General features: G+C 45.7%; 1 protein-coding gene across 2 annotated transcripts in view; it reads left to right on the forward strand.

The window, feature by feature from the left end:
* UNC5C (unc-5 netrin receptor C) overlaps nucleotides 1-19652 on the forward strand; it is a 339947-nt gene that overhangs the window by 314391 nt on the left and 5904 nt on the right. The window contains exons 13-15 of one of the 2 annotated variants that reach the window (XM_072940307.1): nucleotides 2024-2257; nucleotides 15606-15755; nucleotides 17577-17741. In XM_072940307.1, the coding sequence (XP_072796408.1) occupies nucleotides 2024-2257; nucleotides 15606-15755; nucleotides 17577-17741 (549 nt within the window). Of the gene's footprint in view, nucleotides 1-2023; nucleotides 2258-15605; nucleotides 15756-17032; nucleotides 17290-17576; nucleotides 17742-19652 lie in introns of those variants that run through there. The other variant, XM_072940312.1, reaches the window with a different exon arrangement.

A 19652-nucleotide genomic window follows, 5' to 3' on the forward strand; every position in this document is an offset into this window, starting at 1 on the left:
TTGGTCCAGCCCCAGGGACTCAGTTTGTGATGCAACAGTCATGTTCGTGCTTTTGACAAATAACCATTTGCTCATGAGCCAGGCCCTCTGAGATGTAGGAAGCAAAGTAGTTATGGTTGCTCCCTCTGCAGAGATGAAGTAGCCTAATGCACAGGCTGAATCGTGCCCACACACAGGTTTTATTTCTCCCACATGGAATTTTCTTTTAAATTTGAATTAATGAAAAGTGAAAGATTTCACATAAAAACCTGAGCTTCTAACTTCTCTTGAAAAATTAAAGGCTGTATGCCCGCTGGGCCTGCCCTCCTGCCTGCATCTGGTGCTTTGGCTGTGAGCACCTTTAGTGTGGACATCTTCACCACAAGCATTTTTGCCACAGAACTAATTGGTCATAAGGCAATTTTGCTGTAAAAGATAAAATAATTGGTTGACAGTTCGGCTTGACAGTTTGGGTTTCATTTCTCCACTAATGCAGTGCTCCCATTTTTATATTACGTAAATCTGAAAGAGGCCAAGGGCTGAAAGGGCAGAGTTGAGCCCACATTTCCAATAGAACTTTGAAGCATCCATTGAGGGATATGTGATGTATATACCAAGAACACACAGCAGTGTTCAGGCTTTCACAACACAATAAAAAGCTATTACAAATATGCATCCTACTATTTAGAAACTGATACTTCTCTTGATGAAGAAGAAATTTTAGCAAAAAAGAAAAGTGGAATGCAAAATGAGATGAATCAACAAGCAAAAAAATGCATACTACTACAAATGAAAGACTGAAAACAAGTGCCTAAGTACAGCCCACAAAATAAAATCAGTGACTTGCACAATATTGCTGTGAGTCAACACACACTTGAAATACATTTAAATATTTTGTATTTCATACTAAAGTCCTTTTAACTTCGTTTTCATTTTTCATGTTTCATTATTTTTTGATGTCCCTCTTTAATTTTTTGCTAGTTTATCTTTTACGGCAAAATTTGCCTTACAGTCAATCAGTTACGCGGCAAAAATGACTACAGCAAAGGTGCCTGTGGTTACAGTGCCTAGAGCCCATTCCTGCATAGCTCCGGTGGCTGAAGCCAATGGAGACTGAGCTCTTTGAACAGGCTGTGCTCAGCTTCACCGCAGTCTCCACCGCTCCTTATCACTTCTGCCCAAACTGTTTCACACGTTCCTATTACCTGGCTGCCCTGGGAGGCATGTGGAATGGTGACCTTTAGTTTATGGATTCTGTGCTTGGTCTTTCAGATGTTTTCTTCTATGACCTGAGCCATTTGGTTAAATTAAAACCTGGTTAAGTTAGTAACTATTTTCACAAAACTCATCAGTTCCACTTATTACTTGCTAAATGTTTTAAAAATCTAAAAGGCTTACAATGAAAAATAACAGAGGGAAAAATATGTCTTAAAGGCACAGAATTTGCCATATTGTGCTTTTTGTAAAGTCCAAGAGCCCATATTATTGAGGAAAAGCAGTGTATTGCTTTGGAAAATAATTGATGGGTGAAGTTGGAAGAACACAGTAGAATGGTATTGTATAATTCCTTAATTTCTCTAATTCTTTTCAAACCCCTCTAGGTTCTTAGGGGGGAAAAGCTACTAGTTATAATGACATTGAAATAAAATAGTACTTTTGGATTAAATTAGAAATTTAGAGATTAAAGCAAATTCTCAAACAGATAACCAACTCAGATATGCTGAAGTTAAATGGATAACATGAATTTCTTTTGGAATTTTAGGTAGATACCAGTAATGTAGATTCTCAGAAGAAAAAAAAATGCTAAATGAAGCTTCTAAATAAAGCATATTATTGATATAAAGATAAGGAAAGTAGGGGATAGAATGATTAAGAATAGAAATAGAAGTATCATAAGGTCAGAGAAAGAAGAAAAGAGCAGGAAAATGAATAATCAAAACCCAGGAGAAGTGGCCCTGCGCCACGCACCACGTTGGCCACCATTCATGGCGGCCAGGAAGCTCCTCGGTGGCTCAGCCATGGCCCCTGCCTTCTTGTTCCACAGGATATAGTGGTGGTTGGAGAGGAAAACTTCACCACCCCTTGCTACATTCAACTGGACGCAGAGGCCTGCCACCTCCTCTCCGAGAACCTTGGCACCTACGCCCTGGTTGGGCAGTCCACCACCAAAGCAGCTGCAAAGCGCCTGAAGCTGGCCATCTTTGGGCCACTCTGCTGCTCCTCTCTGGAGTACAGCCTCCGGGTCTACTGTCTGGATGACACCCAGGATGCCCTAAAGGTAAGTGGCTCCAGCCTGACCCTCCCATCTCGCACCTAGAGAAGATGTGTGTATATGTGTGCACCCAAGTGTGTGGACGCAAGTGTTTGGATTCAAACAATGCAGTTACAGAAACAAATTAGACATTTCTCTGAGGCCGTGCTGATAAATAAGCTGTTTCCATTATGCTGATTCCTCCCAAGGGCTACTTATGTTTACCTTCCTTGATTTCTTTTAATGAAAAATTTAGAAGTGGAAGAATTTGGCAATGAGACCCGTGGATGGTAAATAATCTGCTCCCCTGTTTATCTCAGCTGTGTTCTTCCTATAAAAGGAATTGGCATAATTGCTCACACTGTATGTTCCTCTTGTGTGCTACTTCATTATATGCTTTCCCATTCTTTTTATGAGGACTGTGAGGAATAGGGTTAGCATTTGACAACAGGCTGCTGCTTTGCAGAATAAATGAGCTTAATTCCTGGTGCTATTATTGCCATCCATTTTCTCCCATTTGAAGCTTTAAAGGATAGAGTAAGTGCCTTTGAAGATGTTATGATCTGGAAGGAAGAATAAAAGGAGTATGCCAAGGAGACAAGTCAGATTGTGATAAATGCCTGATGAATGCAGGGTTCTGTGTGAGTTCAGGAGAAGGAGGCATCATATTATTTTGAGGAAATCTGAAAAGGAGCTAACATTTGAAACTGGTCTTGATGGAAGGTAGGGTTTGACCAGTGATAATGAGGGGAAAATGCAGGATTTCTGGGTGAAGGTAACAGCATGAAGAAATACAGAGGGGACAGTAAATACAGACTGTCTATGGGCTTGTTGCTTCCAGAAGGCCTAGAACAGTAGATTGGAGTTTTATTGGGATAAATCTTGATGATCAGAGAGAGGATTGTAGATTCAGTTTCTTGTGTTAATGCAGAACTGCTGGAAAGATGTAAACAGAAGAAAGAGATGATTGGAAATATTTGTTAGAAATATTAGTCTGATGTCAGTGGAAAGATGAGTCAAGTTAAGATAAGTGTGGTAGAGCTGGGGTGGTGACAGAGGAGTTAGAAGAGAAAAGGTGTGAAAGGTCCCATTAAGTAACTCTTGCAGGCCCTGGTGACTCAGCCTGGATGGGTGGGGCAGAAGATCCAGTTTGCCTCTAAGTAACAGTAGCAGACCCAGGGGCAGGTAGCTCTGGAGTGTGGATGTGGTGACACTGCCTTTGAAGATTGAGTTAGAGGTATGAATTAAACATCGGGACAAAAGTGCCCAAAGGGACAGTTAGAAATATAGGTGTGGCTCTCTGAACACAGAGCAGATCCTGAGATACAGACTTAGGAACTAATTATATAATATTGATATTTGTCATTCATGGTCGTTGGGGAGAATATTAAGGGAGAGTGGAGGGTGAAAATACTAATAAAAATAATAAACATTACTGAGAATTTCCTATGTGCCAGGAAGATTGAGATTCTACATATCTTTTTTAACTCTTTTAATCTTCACAACAACCTGAAGGGTATGGTTGTCCTTGTTTTACAGATGTGCAACCCAGGGCACAGAGACGTTAAGTAAGATGTCATAGGTCACACAGCTATTGAGTGGAGAAAACAGGCTTCAGGCTTGGGCAGCTGGCAGCAGTCTGAACTCTCCGCTCCCAAAGTGGGCTGCGTGAAGAGCCACACCCTAGATAGGCACAGGGACGGGGCCCTGCCATTGCACAGGGGGAGGAGGGACAGCCAGCGAAGGAGCTACCGAAGGAGGAGCACCCAGAGGAGAAAGAGAAGTGGGAGAAAAATACATCAAAGAAGCCAAGGGAAGATTTTTTTTCCCTGAGGATCAAGGTATTTCCTTCTGGAGTTTCCATCCAGAGAGTACTCTGGGTCATGAAAACTGTGTTGCATGTTGGGTCCCTGGAAGGGATGAGACGTAGTCAGTCCCTGGATAGATTCTTGATGGTTGAGCCTATAGGAGTTTCAGATGTTAAATAAATGATATGAACACACAGCTCTAGTGTAAAGCTTAAGGTTATTTCTTTTATATTTCCTGCAAATGTGATACTGCTAAGGCACTGACAGGGAGAGAAATCATCCTAGGCTTAAATTCTTCTTAGGGAAAACTGTATTTGTAGGTGAGCCATGGGGTCTGATTAAGGCTTTTTAATAATTCAAAGAAAAATCATGGCAAAAAGCATACCATAGAAGAGCTACATCCTATTTGAAATGTCTGCTAACACATACTTTGTATTCACACACATAGTTCTTATACTCAGGCACCTTTGACCTTTTTTCCCAACAGACACACAAATCCATGCAAAAAAAATTTAATAAAGTAATTTTGACTGTGGTAATTAGTGAAAAGAGATGCAAATGGTCAACATCGGGAAAGATAGATGAACAGGTTTAAGAAGTAAAAACAACCCAAGGCCAGTTTATATCATGGTCAGTGCTTTCCATATAGACATTTATAAATTCTCAGCATCTGGGGATCCAGCACTTAGCCTGAAACAAACATGAATAATGGATAAGGCTTTCCTGTACCTCATGGCCTTTTAATAACACACAAATACCAAAACCCTAGTTATAGTTAAACGGCCTATCCAACCCACCGAAGAGACAAAAGAGTTGGTGTCCCGCCAACACTGCCTGATGCCCACGCTTGAATTGGAACTTTGGGGCTGATTAACTCAGAAAGGCCCATTACCTAAATCCTGCCTTCTTGGCACCTTGCCTGCAAATGTTCCCACCAGTCTCTGTCCCATCGCCCTGCTCCTCTGGTCCCCGTTACCCATCAATACTATCTTTTTGTATCGCCCCTTCCAATTACCTCCTGTTCCTTCAGGCCCACCCCACTCCTCACTTCTGCTCATCCTAAATCCCAAATAGTAGTTCTCTACACAGCACACGTTGGAGTCAGTTTGGGAGCTTTAAAAAAAGACTTTTTTCAGGGGTCCCCACCCAGAGGTTCTGGTCTGATTAGTATAGGTGTTGGGTTTGGTTTTTTTGTTTGTTTGAGCACCACCTGGGATACTCTGTTGTGCAACCAAGGTCAAGCTCTATTATCCTAAACAATTTCACAGGTCTTTTGGAAACTTTAATCCTGTTAGTGACAAACTTTCCTCCATACTCAAATCGTCTTCTCCCCCATTCCTTCACCTGCTCACATTAACCGCAACTGGATCTTCCATCCTTTCTGTCCCTAACCTGCATCCCTTACAGCCCCTGCAGTGAGGACGACACCCTCTGACTAACCACACAGCCAAGAGGAAAAGTTCCACTTCTGGGGCATGGCTGTACTTCTGAACTGGCTGTTTTTGTTTTGTTATTCTTTATTCTGTTACTCTGTGATTCATTATCCATTTCAGTTCCTTAGCACAGAATCCCCTTAACACTAATCTCCGTCCTGGCAGTACCTGCCTCATGGTCTTTCTTCCCACTCACTGTATTCCCATCACCCTCCCAAATTCAGAATCACCAGTCACCTTCAGCTCCTTTGCCCAGATCTACCCTAGTAACCCTCACATCATCCTCATTTATCCACCACCAGTGTAGATGCACTTCCTCCTCGTCAGGAACTGCGCCAAGGCCTCTGCCAGCCAGGACCCCCACCTGTGAAACCATCTGACCTGCCATGTCTCTCATGCAGGTGCGTGTAAGCTGCGGTTTGCTCTGAAGGAAGACCTTCAACCTTCCCTGGCCTTCTGGTCCACAAACCTTCATTTGCACTGACCTGTATCTATAGGGAACTCACTTCCACTCTGAAATCTCTTGCCATCTAAAGCTGCAGCAGGTTTTTCTAATTTCTGTAGTTGCAGGTGACCTCCACTGAGCAAGCCCTCTACTTCTGCTTCTGGGCTATTAAGTTTCTCTAAAAATTCATAAATTTCTGATTGAGTCTCTTATACTCTGAAGACATCTGCCCTGAACTGTGGCTCTCCTGCTACTCCACGGCCCTTTTATTTCTCTCTTCCTGACTGGTGCGATTTCACACAGCTCTTCTTCCGGCTCTCTCCCCGTCGCCCCAAATCCCTGATTGTTCCGCAGCCCCTTCATGCTTTGACCTGACGCCTGTGGTGCCACTCAGGGGACACCCCCTCCGCTGCTGTTCTTCACCCTGCAGACCTTTTATTTCAGCCTCTTCTCACCAAGTCTGAGCTCTGACAAGAAGGAGCTCTACTTGTTTGCACTTTAATCCAGCTCCTCCACCACCTCTACCTCCAGCCCAGCAAATGATGCCTGAAAGTGGGTCTCCCTGGACTTGGTATTTTCTTAGTTACCACTCTGGCCTGGGCATTAATTGCAGAAATCCTCCCAGAATGTTGGACGAGGGTAGAGAGAGAAGTCCCGTACAGCACCCATTCTCAGGTCAGAACCACAGTCTGGAGAAAAAGGCCGTGCCCAGCGCCTCAATCTGAACATATCGGGAGCCTTAATTCCCACTTGTTATCACATGTGCTTATTGTCCATGTGGCTGGGAAAAAAAAAATGAGACCCCACATCTCCCGATGTGTGGGGGGGTCTCAGCAACCCCGGGGCATTCTTTCATCTCCTCACCTACCTCTTTGAGTTCAGCAGCTTTTGTGACAGTTTCCCTGAGTTTTGTTACACTTGGAAGCAAAAATGGTCATCTGAAACTTAAAAGCTGCATTTAGCAATGTGGAAGCATTGATGGAGAGTTCGAATGCGTACAGTTCGACTGCTGGGGTGCAGGTCAGGGCTGCTGGGGGACAGTGGGATTCTTTTCTGCACCGTTTAGGTGGGTTTGTTTTTCCCTTGTGCGTGTGCTGGGAGGACCAGCGGGAGCTGTGTGCCAGCTGAGTCCATGTAAAGAGATAAAGATGCTAAGAGCTGGGGGAGTGGTTTAGAACCAATGCTGTTCTCAGATAGAGGGGTCACTTCTGTTGAAAAGACTGAGTTATCATGGCTTTTCTTTTTACCTCCTCTTCAGGCGATTAAAGCAATAGTGGTATTCTCCTTTCATTGTTTGCCAAGACTTAAATCCTAATGCAAATAGAGCAGAAATTAACAGACAGCAAGGTTACATTTGGGGTGAGTTTAAAAACACCCAGGGAGAAACCTGCTTCTGTGCTGACATAAGTAATTTCATCCCCACTATCCTAGGGGTACAGTTAGAAGACTCTCCTTTCCTAATAAAGGGGTTAACACTAAACTCTGAACCTTAAAGAGGAGTTATTTGCATATAGTATGGGCACTGCGTGGATGTTAACTGAATTTCTGACAAACGTGTACGTGATACAAACCAAATGGTGTGTATCCGCGTAAGCTGGCTTTCTTCATGTAGTCGTTCGGCAGGGAAGAGTCGCCTTTGGATTACTTCAGTTTTCACATGCCTAATACGGGCTGTAACATAGCGCGGTAACTCTATGAAAGATCATACTGTGTGAAAAGATAAGAGAAGAATGAAACACTGAAAGTGAAAGAAAGTGGGAAGTCTAGTTGAGAATTGTGTGATGCTCAGTTTCTTGGGCCGCAGTCGTAGACTGTTATTATAGGTAGCCTGTTAGCAGTCTTATTTCATCCTGCCACCTGATGCTTCCTCCCCAGTGTCCTTCTGATGCCCCTCCACGGCCAGCTGTGACCCTACTGAGCTCAGAACATGTCAGGCCTGCCTCTCCTGGGACAGCTAAGGCTGGCCCTCCACTGGGTTGACCCCACTGACCGTATCTGTCTTTCAGTTCCCTTAGACCACCTCAAAACTAGCCTGACTTGTGCTTCATACTTCCAGGATCCTGGTCTCTGGAATTAAGCACATCCACACATGTAACACAGATAACAGCAGCAATAGCAACAAGTGTGTTAAAGGTGACAAGTGTGTTTTCCCGGCCCAGTGTGTGGAAGGAAGCAATGTGCGGCAGGAAAGCTTGGGTCCAGCCGGCCGACTCCATTGGTTCTGCCCCTCCTCAGCTCCGTGGCCCTGCTCATTGAACTTGGCTTCCTCAGACAGTCATTCGGTCTGCATCAGAGACCCTTAGAAGATTCAAGTTGACCGAAGTTATTAAATTTCCTGGCACAAAACAGTCACTCAGTAATGTTAATTATCCATAGGTGGGCATTTAGATTATAATGGGATTTTGAAGATAATGGCTTAGTGAGGACTTTAACTCTGTTGGTGATGTAATTGTGCGGTGAGTTTCAGGTTTGGTAGCAGGCCGGGTCAGCTGTTTAAGCAGGTCAGCTATTTGGGGACAGGGTTCTTTTTGATGTTTCTAAATTTATCCTGTCTTTATCATCTTCTCATGAGACTTAGCCCTCACCCTGTCATATATTTTCAGAATGACCTGCAGTGTCAAATTTATGTTTTGAGAGAGGGGAAAGAGAGAAGAAGAAATAGAAGTTGCGGTAGACAGAATAATGGCTCCCCAAAGATATCTACACACAATGTTCAGAACCTGTGAAGATGTTACCTTACATGGGAAAGGAGACTTTACAAATGTGATTAACAGTATGGACCTTGAGATGGAGAGATTATCCTGGATGGACAGTCATAGTGGGTCTGATCTAATTACTTGGTGCTTCAAAGTGGGGAACCTTTCCTGCTATGATCAAGTGGAGATATGACCATGAGGAAGGATCAGAGATGTGCCATTGCTGGCTTTGAAGAGGGAGGAAGGGACCATAAGCCAAAGAATGTGGGCAGCTCTGGAAGGTGGAAAAGATGAAAAAGCAAATTCTTCCCTAGAGCCTCCAGAGAGGAAGGCAGCGCTACCACCACCTTGCTTTTCGTCCAGTGGGACCTGTGTCAGACTTCTGACCCCTAGGGTAAGGAGACAAGTGTGTGTTCTTTAAGTCACTAAACCCATCGTTGTTTCTCACTGCAGAAACAGGAAACTAATACAGAAGTTAAAAATAAATGTTGAAGGGTGAGAAGAAATACAACATGACTCCAGAGGGTCTAGAATGACCTAAAAAGTCCTGTTCCCAATACACAGATGTGTGAGGTCATCTTTTCCTTAGAAGTAAGCCCAGATGTGCGCAAGTGACACGGCCACTTCCGTGAGTGCTACCCTTTGGCATTTTGCTTTAAAAGTGTCACAGACAGACGTGACTGGGCAGCTGGCCATGGCAGCCCAGACCCAGCACCCGTGGTGGTGGCAGCTGCGGGAGCAGCAGGCAGAGCCCTTGAAATGAGGGGCCTTGACAGGAAATGTTTGCATATGGTCACCTGAGTCCAACCTTGTTATTACGAGGGATGAAGTATGGCAGATAGACTTGGGGGGAGCAGAGCACCCGGTGTGAGCACAGGAGGAGGAAGTAATGCAGCGAGGCTGGGCGCCTGTGATAAGGACCCCAGCAGGTGGGAGAGGCCGGCTGACAGTCAGATGTTCCCACAGCCGGCTCTGCAGCCTGAGGCCCGGGGCTGGAAGAGGGGTCCACCTGCGGGGGCTGCAAGCAGTGTCTCTGGAAAGCTGGCAGGGAACAGGAGAGGATGGCCCTCTCTCTGGCCTCCGCTTTGGAAACGTACGGGCCCACACCTGCGATGGCGACAGCAGAGATGGCCTCTAGCAAAGAGAGATTTCTCATCCCTAAATGACACGGGCAGGTTTCAACAAAGAAGGCATAGGAGCAAAGCAGGTTCCATGCAATCTGATGGGAGATGTGATTTTTTAAAACACCAGGCAGCGCAGTTGTTGAGGGTTGGTCTTTTGAGGTTTAATGTGTGTTGCACGCTGAATGTCTGCCTGTTTGTTCTTTGTGCCTGGAGAGCCCTGAGTTGATGTGGCAGAACTTGCCAAAGGTGGGGCGCAGGTCTGCAACTGCACAACTGAGCTTCCACGCTTGGTCCAGCGCCTTCCCCTCACAGAGGGTGGATTAAGGGTCCCTCTCCATGGAGCCGTACATCCAGACCGAACTGAAAACCCCCGCGTGCCGGGCTGGCTGCTGCCCCATCTACTGCCCTTTGTGTTCTCATCCAGCACGGTCATCTCCGTGTGTCCTCATGAGAGCCACGTCCACCTGCTCAGGTTCCAGGTGCCACCCCCTAGGCTCCTTGGCCTCAGTGAATACAGCCCATTCAGGACTCTGTGCTTCTGTCAAGAATAGAGTGTGCAAACAGGGCATATCTAGACGATGCTGAGACAGAAGGGAGACACAATAAAACAAAGCATTAATTTAACCTCCTCCAACCTTTTCTCGAAGAGATTTTAATGTGTTACATGGGATTTAAGTTTCATCATTTGTGTCTCCCTTTCTGTAGTTGGTAAGACTTCTAAGAAAAGGAGAGGAGTGATACTCATTGGAGGGAAGATGAGAGAGAGAGAGAAGGAAAGCTAAAGGCTAGATAACTCGCACATTGCATAACTTCTTAAGAAACTGGAAGCTAAAACAGGTGTCTTTAAGGGGGAAGAATATAGCTCAGGTGGTAGGGCACATGCTTAGTGCACACAAGGTAGTGGGTTCAATCCCCAGAACCTTCTCTAAAAAAAAAAAAGGTAAACCTAATTACCTCCCCCCAATTTTTTTTAAGATTAAAAATAATTAAAACAAGTGTCTTCAAAGAAGCAGGCACAATTCAGAGCAGTGGTGTGAGAGAGGAGGCGAGTCCTTGAGCAGGACCAGGGAGGTCAGAGCCCAGGGCGAGGGGGATTGGAGGATGAGGATGAGCACAGAGTGTGGAGGACCAAGCCAGGACCCCAGCACCTCACACAGCTCCTTGCACAGTCACTGCTTTGCACTGGGACAGAGACTTGTCATATTCCAGCAGATGCCTTTCAGGCATCTCCGTATACTCAGTCCTGTCACCTAGGCAGCCGCATCACCTGGGGGCTCCTGCGTGCACCAGCTGTGAGACAGGGAAGCAGCTGGAGGAGGAGGAACAGGAGGCAAAGGTAGAGGCAGGCGTGGTCTAAGCTGGCAGTTAATGCGGAGAGAAAAATTGGGGTTAGGGAAACCAGAGGGTAGGAGTTGTCGGGCTCTCCAGTGCGCCTTGCTCTGTCAGCCTTAATGAGGGCAGATCCCACCCTCTTAGAGCCAGGAGAATTCCGAGTGCAGGCCAGAGGTGTCCGTTTGTATGCACAGACCTTTAAAACAGCTTGGATTTATTGTGGCTCTTAAGTGGCCCAGGCTAATGGCTTGGCATGGATAATGTCTTGGTTTAATTGGTTATTGTGAAAGATGCTTGTTTCTACCGTGGAATCCCTTGTCCCTGCCTTTGGAACAATCCCTCACAGGCTCCACAGAGGAGCCTGCACTGGGGCGCCCACCACACCGGGGAAGCAGCCGTCCCACGGGATTGCTCAGACCCCAGTGGACACCAGGCTCTGAGGCACAGGAGGCTCCTGGTGACGTGGGGTTTATGTGCGTGTTCCCGTGGAAGGAGGGGCTAGAGACATTTCTGCTGATAACTGACCCCTGGGAGAGTCTCTTCAAGGCGAAATTGGAGGGGTGGCAGTAGAACTGACAGAGGCAGGCGGGAAGTGACCCCGTCTACAGACGCCCATCGAGGCAACCTGGAGCCTGAACAAGGCAGTAGAGGTGTGGCCAGGAGGGAGGACAGCCTTTGCTAGGGAAGGTGACATTTATATTTCTGAGAGGAAAGAGCCTGATGATCTTAATTCCTATTACGGCATTTCTTTCCAAGGTCACGGTATTTTTCTTAAGTCTTCCTAATCTTTTGACCTTAAGTATATTTCATTCCTATCCTCTTTTAAGGTATGTGAAATATCCTAACCATTGGGACCCAAAAGCAGCCTGGGTCCCAAAAGAAGCTGTCTTAGAGCTGAGCACGTAGAGTTACGTGCTTGTATGTCGGCACTCCCCTCACCCGTGGTCCATGAGTGTGGTTTGAGGCAGGGACCAAGACCGAGCTGTCTGTGTCCCAGAGACTGACACAGTTCCTGGTGGGTGTGTTCAATGAATACTCCCAGGAAGGTTAAGAGGAAGGCATTTAACTGTAAAGCTGTATCTTACTGATTCATACGTCTGTTATTTTTACATTCTCTGACTTACCTGTATCATATGTGTAATAACCAAGATGATTTCATGCAGAAGGAACTCAGAAAATCAAGCTTGTTAAAGTATGTTACACTATTTTTTAAGTGGGCTTAGCTATAAAATACCTGAAATTATGATACGTCAACCATAGCAATACGGATCAAAGCCTGTCAAGTGGGCACGCCTCTTCTGTTTCCTGACGCAAAGTGTACATATGGGATTCACCATACGTAGCAAGTCATCTCTCTCTCGTGTGGTTTTAGATGATTTTAGTTTCCAAGGAGTTGTTTTGTTTGATTGTAATATCTTTAATTCACACTTTAGTTTTTTTTTAATTTGTGCTTTTGGTTATTGTCTTTTTTTGTTATGTTTCCTTGACGCTGAACATCTTGAGTGTGATGATACCAGTTGCTACTTTACAGGAAAAAATGTTAAACTCAAGTTTGGTAACGATTCTTCTTACTGAATGAATCATTTACTCCTGGGCTGATTTCTCCCAGAGTTCAAGTGGAAGGACAGCTGTCCCAGCCAGCAGTCTCCAAAGTGGAGTTCACACCCCCACCCCGGCCAGTGAGCCTTTGGGGCAGAAAAGGAAAATATTAGCACTTCTGTGTCTATTCATCTCAGTCCCTACTTGTAACCTTAGGCATATTTTTTAGTATAGTAACATACTGAGATATTATAGGTATATAACTTCTAATGAAACATAAACAAAATGTATGCTCGATTTTTTGACTGATGGACTGTGCAGTCAAGTATGTTTAGAGACCGCTGCTCCAAGCATGGGTGCGTTCTAGTGGGCAGTTCATCTTTCACTGGGGGTCCTGGCCAACTGAATGGGAGACAGAAGTCAGGTTCCTCCCAGCTCTGTGCAGCAGCTCTGTGTCACTCCTGGTTGGTGAAGAGATGGAGAAATTACAAATATGGAGACAGTAGGTTCTCCAGCCCCGTTGTCTTTAAAATGGCACTTTACTTGGTACTTTGTCAAAAACAAACAAACAAACAAACAAAAAAACAGGCTTACGCCAACTCAGTCTCTTTCCTCACTGGGAAGAACTCTTTACCATGACTTTCGAGGTCAGTGTCATAGAAGCCAAGGACTGAGCCTTATTCTTGGCCTGTTTCCAGCCCAGACTTTGCACTCAAAACATGGTATTAGATTTCTTGACTTCAAGGTCATGGGCAATAGGCAGTTGAGGTTTCTTTCAGTGGTCCTCCCTGCCAAGAAAACTGGTCGTGTTCTCCATCGCCCCTGGCAATCTTGTGTTGATCGTAGGAATGGGGTGTGGATTATACATTGTTGGGTACAATTACCTCCCAGAACACAATGCGTCTTCTTTTAGACATCCCAGGGAGATAATTTGGACATAATGAAGATCTATAGTAATCAGATAATTACTATCGATTGCTCTTTAGATGTCTTGATGAGGTAATTAGGGTGTCCTGGAAAGAAGCTAGAACTGATTGATTGGCATGACTGTAATCGCAAAGATTTCTAATTATGTTTCTTTTCTTCTAATGGCTTATAAACAAACATCATTTTAGCTTTAGAATTTGTCAGGTGCCAGGTTCACTGGGAACATCAGCTTTCTCTATTATGCTAACTAGACACCAAACATGATCAACATAAGCTCATTATGCCTTCCTGCTGAAGCAGAAGAAACTGCAATTAACCCTCCCTTTCCTTATTCGTCTTCATTTCCACACGGCCAGATTCTTGTCAAGGAATGGTGTGTGAAGTGTTGTGGGAGGGTGTTTCATGAGGAGCATGTGTAACTCTGGGCTGGGCAGATCTCAGTGGCCTGCTGGGGACCCTCGGAGCCTGCTGAGCTGCAGGCACAGCAGAGCCAGGGCATGGTGACACGACATATGTGTTGGGGTGGCTGACCGGTGGGCTGGGGGCTGCTGACGGCTCAGGCTTCTGTCACAAGTAATAGCTACTCATCAGCCACCAAGGTTGAATATGCTCAGCGTCCATACTCTCAAGCAGCTGGACCATGCCCGTCTCTCCATCAATGGGCTATTGCCTCATCTCTTCCATTATGCACTAATTAGAGGGGTCCCTGTCTGAGACCACAGTCCACATTACCCTCATATTCCCTGCACCTTATAGGACCTTTCAGCAGCTTGCTTTGCACAAAATAATGACTCAAAGATGATGGACGCTCAGAACCACTAAAGGAGCAATTTGAAATGAGCTGTTTCCATTTAATCAATGATGTTGGTAAGCTCTTCACTTACTAGACTACATTTCAGTGACCCCCACTCAGTTTTCCACTATGACCAGCTATCTTTGCAGGTCGGGGTTCCTAATATCTGCGTGTAGAATAGCCTGAATGATCACCTGTGGGATGGAACCCCATGCTTTCAATCATGATCTCCCCAAAGAAAAAAATCATATTTTGTGTTTATATCTGTATAAAATCTAGTATTTTCCTGAACTCTTTAAAAACAAAAAAGGTTATAAATGGCTGCCTGTTTGCATCACTGAAACTTTTAAGGCACAAGAAGAGCAAAATGCATAGGGATGGTTCAGACAGCATAGGAAGCTCAGGATATTTTGTTCATTGATAACTTATGGTTTGCTGATGTTTGGATAATTGTAGCTGTAGTTGTAAATGCTTCATTAACTCCCATTAACTAGACTGAGGAATGGAAGTAGATGGAGAATGTATCTTCATGTTACATCTTTATAGCATAAGTAAAGTTACATAGAAAAATTTTTAATCAGCCACAGTTCTTGAGAAATGAGGTGTTTCTTAAAAAAATTTAATCAGAGTTTCTATTTAGATTAATATTTGGTGCTGAAAAAAATCTTCCTACTGTTACCAGTGTATTTTCCTCTAATAAGACATCTAATGAGCATATTTTAATTTTTTGATATTTGGGAATTGTGTAATGGATAATTTTAAGCAAAAATTTTATTTTTGTAGGTAAAAAAAACTAAAACAGAAAAAGCACCCAAAACACATTCTAAATTTTTATTTGTTGGCTGGTGTTACCAATCTAAGATATGATTTTTTTTTTAGTTATTTGCCCCTTTCCCTAAAAGTTCATTGAAAATCTACTTACTTACCTATTTGCCTGCATTTCTATTTTTTCTTTTATTGATGTTTCTTCCCATTTTGGTTTTGTTTGTTACTTCCCTGTATTTGACTAAATATTCCACTTGTCCGTCAGGAGGTGCAGGCTGTACTGAACGTGCCCCACGACATAGTGTGGTGTGGATTGCTGAAACAGCCCATGGTCAGTAAGGGCTCAGTCACATGCAAACTGACTGGGGCCTCAGCTGGAGGGAGTCTTAGGGTCTTGAGGCTGCAGTAGGGACGCCATGTGTTGCAGCTAGGTGTGGCAGGGGAGGCACACTGGGGACGTATGTCATGGAAGTGACACAGGGCAGTCACTTGCTTTTGGGCATGTCGTTGCAGGAAGTTCTGCAGCTCGAGAGACAGATGGGAGGACAGCTCCTAGAAGAACCTAAGGCTCTTCACTTCAAAGGCAGCAGCCACAACCTGCGCCTGTCCATTCATGACATTGCCCACTCCCTCTGGAAGAGCAAGCTGCTGGCCAAGTACCAGGTAAGGCCCCCAGCTGAACCAAAGGCTTGGAGACATCTCAAGGAAGAGGGCTAGGACGATTCAGAGAGAAGACACTCCCTTCCTTGAAAGCAATCCTACAGCAGGGCTGGCTTTGCCAAAATAGTTTGGGGTTGTGTAGGATTTTTGAAAAACACTCTAGACATACTTGAAGAAATGCTTTTTTCTTAATTCTCTTTCAGGTAAGTGTACTATCATTGTTTTATTTTTAGTAAATAAGACTTCCAAGTCCATCATTTCAGTTCATTTTCTGAGTAAAAGTTAATATGGAATGGATAACAGCCAGTCTCAAATGCTTTCATAGGAGAAAGAGAAGAACGTGGTTATCCCATGTGACACAAATGAGGCCCCAGCCTGGCTGGGACAGTGTCTTTACACTGAAAATTTAGAAGGAACCTCAGCTTGGAAACTGCAGTAGCAAGTAAAAATAAACGATGGTCAGGATTTTATTAGAGAACAGCATAAAAATACTGGTCCCAGGTTCCACTGTATGTACCTGTGGGAAAAACAGGATTCTCCTCCCCTCCATCGGGCAGTCTGAGCTCTCAGGAGGCTGTGTGATGGACTCCACAGCCTCAGAGCCCGTCCTGGGAGACAGGCACACCTAGATAAGCAGGGATCCTTGTCTCCACGTGTGCAAATCCAACCCCGCACACCGCGCTGCAGCTGAGCTGGTTGTGACTTTCTGATGTAAATCAGTGAACATGCTAGAGGGGCTGAGGGGAAGGCGTTCAGCTGCTTTCTTACTCTCAGTCTGGTCCTTACACCGGAACTGTGGGGAACAAACCTAGTTCGCCACCAGTCTCGAACTTTGGTGTGGGGGTGTGCTAGCTCTTCTGTGTAACTCAGCACTTGACTGAGAGACTGGCTTTAACTTTCTCTTTAAAACCCTCTCTTTGCTTTCTCCTTCCTCTAGTTTTGCAACTGCCATAAAAGTCCACAAATCTTCCCCTTATATGAACAATTTCTTTTGCATAGTCATAATGGAAGATGCTGTTTTTCTAATAATGATCATCTGATATTAGCACACGCTAAGCCTGGTTCCTCCCACCTGCCAGACTCCCTTGTACTTTGGCTGATCTCATTTAACCCCTTCCTTTCAGCTACTCTTCCTTAGTCTTCTTCCACAGATGAGGAAACTGAGGCATGGAAAGCTTAAGTAACTTGCCCCAAATCACCAAGTAAGCCAGGGGAAGCAGTCTCGCTTGTACTGAATTTGGCTCCAGAGCCTCTGTTCTTAACGTGTCACTCTTTTCTAGGGTGGGCTCTGCATGGTCGTCTAGACCCACGGACAGTCATGTCCGTGAGAGGTTTGGTGCTCTCTAGGCCAAGAACTTTCCGTGGCAGCCCCAGCCTCTGGTTTCCAACTTGGAGTGAGTCTTGGGTTCCCCGTCCCCTGCATCATCCTTTAGACTTTCTGTGCTTTTCTCCAGGACAGCAAGGCAGGAACTCCTTCTAATGGACAATGAGTAGGATGTGTAGGTTTCATTTTGGGAGTTTTCTAAACCTTAAAAAAATCCCTTACAATGGCTTTGTTGTCAATGACAGAGAAGTGGCAGACTTGCTTAGGGGTATGGGTTCTGGAGCTGATTCCCTGGGCTATGACCTCAACTCTGCTGCTTACTACCTGTGGGACTCTGGATAAGTTATTTAACCTCTCTGAGCCTCAGGGTTTTCATCTGAAAAGTGGGTCAGGCTGTACTTGTCCCCAGGCCTGTTGTGAGGATTAAATGAGGTGATATGTGTAACAAACACTGAGACAAGCACTTGGCAGCACTGTGTCAACACTTCCATCTGTTTTAGGAAATTCCTTTCTACCATATCTGGAGTGGGTCTCAGAGAAACCTCCACTGCACGTTCACTCTGGAAAGATTTAGCCTGAACACAGTGGAGCTGGTCTGCAAGCTGTGTGTGCGGCAGGTGGAAGGAGAAGGGCAGATCTTGCACCTCAGCTGCACCGTGTCTGAGGTGAGAGGCGCTCGTCTGTCTTTATCTATCGGGGAGGGGCGGAGCTCGGGGAGGAGGAGGGGGGTATAAAGTATCTCAGCGGAGGCTCGAGGGGAAGTCCTGAAGAGCTCTCTGTAGGGCCTGCTTGTTAACAGAAAAAGAACACAGGGAGCTAAAATATATATAAAAGAATGCATGAGAGGATCCTTTTCAAAAAACAAGTCTTTTTATATGTTGTGACATGAATTTAAGGATAATGGTTTAACTTTTTACACAGATCTGAATTTCAGGTATAAGGTTTAATTGAGGTAGCTGCACATGGAGTAACTTTCCCAAAGCTTCCCCCCTGCACCTTGTTCCTGCACCCCTGCCTCTCCTTGGAACTCGCCCACCTTGGTCTGAGTGCGTGCTGCCTGCCCCTCCTTTTCCTTTTTTCTCTGTTGAAAGGAGAAATCTCTTGGTCTCCGTGCTTTCTTATACATCAGCCTCCAAATAGAAGAGATGCCATTTTCCCCCAGTGGCCGCGACATTGCTTTGCCTTGCGGTGACCCTCACTCCCTTCAGGTGGGAATTTTTATACATCCCTCTTACAGAAATAAGTCATCACTGCTGTTTAAAACTACTCTGGATAGAAAGAAGCGGGGGGGGGGGCTCGTGATCTTAGCGGTTAGCTGGCACCCCATAGCTTGGAGTTAGAACCGTGGAAATCCTTCTGGCCCGTGGAGCTAAGGTGGGCCCTGCTCTCTGTGCCACATAGCACAGAACTGCCATATTTTAGGGCTACAACAGGACAGTGCATGATTTAAAAGACTGCTTCTCCCCGGCTGTCTCGTGCACAGTGAAGAATGAAATGTCACCACCGTGTTAGGTATGTCTCACTCCCCACGTAGTATTTACAGACTGTCTTCCTTAGCAAACTCAGGAGGGTGCACGTCAGCCTTGATGCCGCCGCCTCCCTTTCCCACAGCCCGCGAGGCGTGGCCATCGTTTCCTCCTGCCGCTTTAGTTAAACAACTTTAGTCACAGACCTCAGTGACATTCACGAGGCATGATCTTGGTGTCAGGGCGCCATGGCAACCGCCGGGCCTGGCGATGTGCAGGCCTATCTCCCGGGCCCACAGCACCACCCCTGCTGGCTTGGGAGGGTGTTTTCACTTTCCAGGCCCAGCAGGTCTGCAAAGTTCAGTAACCACCCAGCTCCAGGGACAACAAAGGCTGCGGAATGTTGTGGGGGAGGAGGAGGACTGCTCCTTTGATGCTTGCTCTCTGTTCAGCGTGAGCGTCTGCTGTGTGATGAAAAGGTGGACCAGCTGCAGCTGCCACTGAAAGCGCGCCGGTCCTGGCTCCCCCTAGCAGGCTCGCCGCCGAGAGACCGTTGTATGGTGTGATCACAGCTTAAGGACTTTCTTTCTCGTGCCAATGTAGAGGAAGGATGATTTCTTTTGCAGCTTGGCAGCAGTCATCTCAGAGGCCTAGGGACAGACGAGCACATTTAACAGAGGATGACCCGAGTCAGATGACTTTGGGGATTAAGGGGCACTCTACGGCTTTTACTTCTGGGTCACTGAGTCCCACCATTGTTGTTAGAATTTGAATGTGGTGCATGCAGCCCAGAGAGGATGAGTGGGGGCTGATGTTGGGGAGCGAGGCTCTGCAGAGCCCTGAGGCCTGGACCCTCATCAAAAGCTCCAAGGAGGGGTGCCCTGTGATTGACAAGCCATAACTAACTGGAGAAAAGGCTCCGTCGGTGGCGTCTGTCTTCCGGACGGCGCTCCTTCCGAGGGTCACACGGCAAGCTGGCAGGTGGGCTGGGGGTGCAGTTCCAATGTTCTGTCTCCCAAGAATGAGCTGACTTTCCAGGAATGTGCTACCCTGCCCCCCAGCCACCCTCCACCCCTCATCAAGTTGCTAAAGCGACTTGGCCCTTGGCCT

The sequence above is a fragment of the Vicugna pacos genome, chromosome 2, assembly GCF_048564905.1.
Source record: "Vicugna pacos chromosome 2, VicPac4, whole genome shotgun sequence".
Taxonomy (NCBI): domain Eukaryota; kingdom Metazoa; phylum Chordata; class Mammalia; order Artiodactyla; family Camelidae; genus Vicugna; species Vicugna pacos.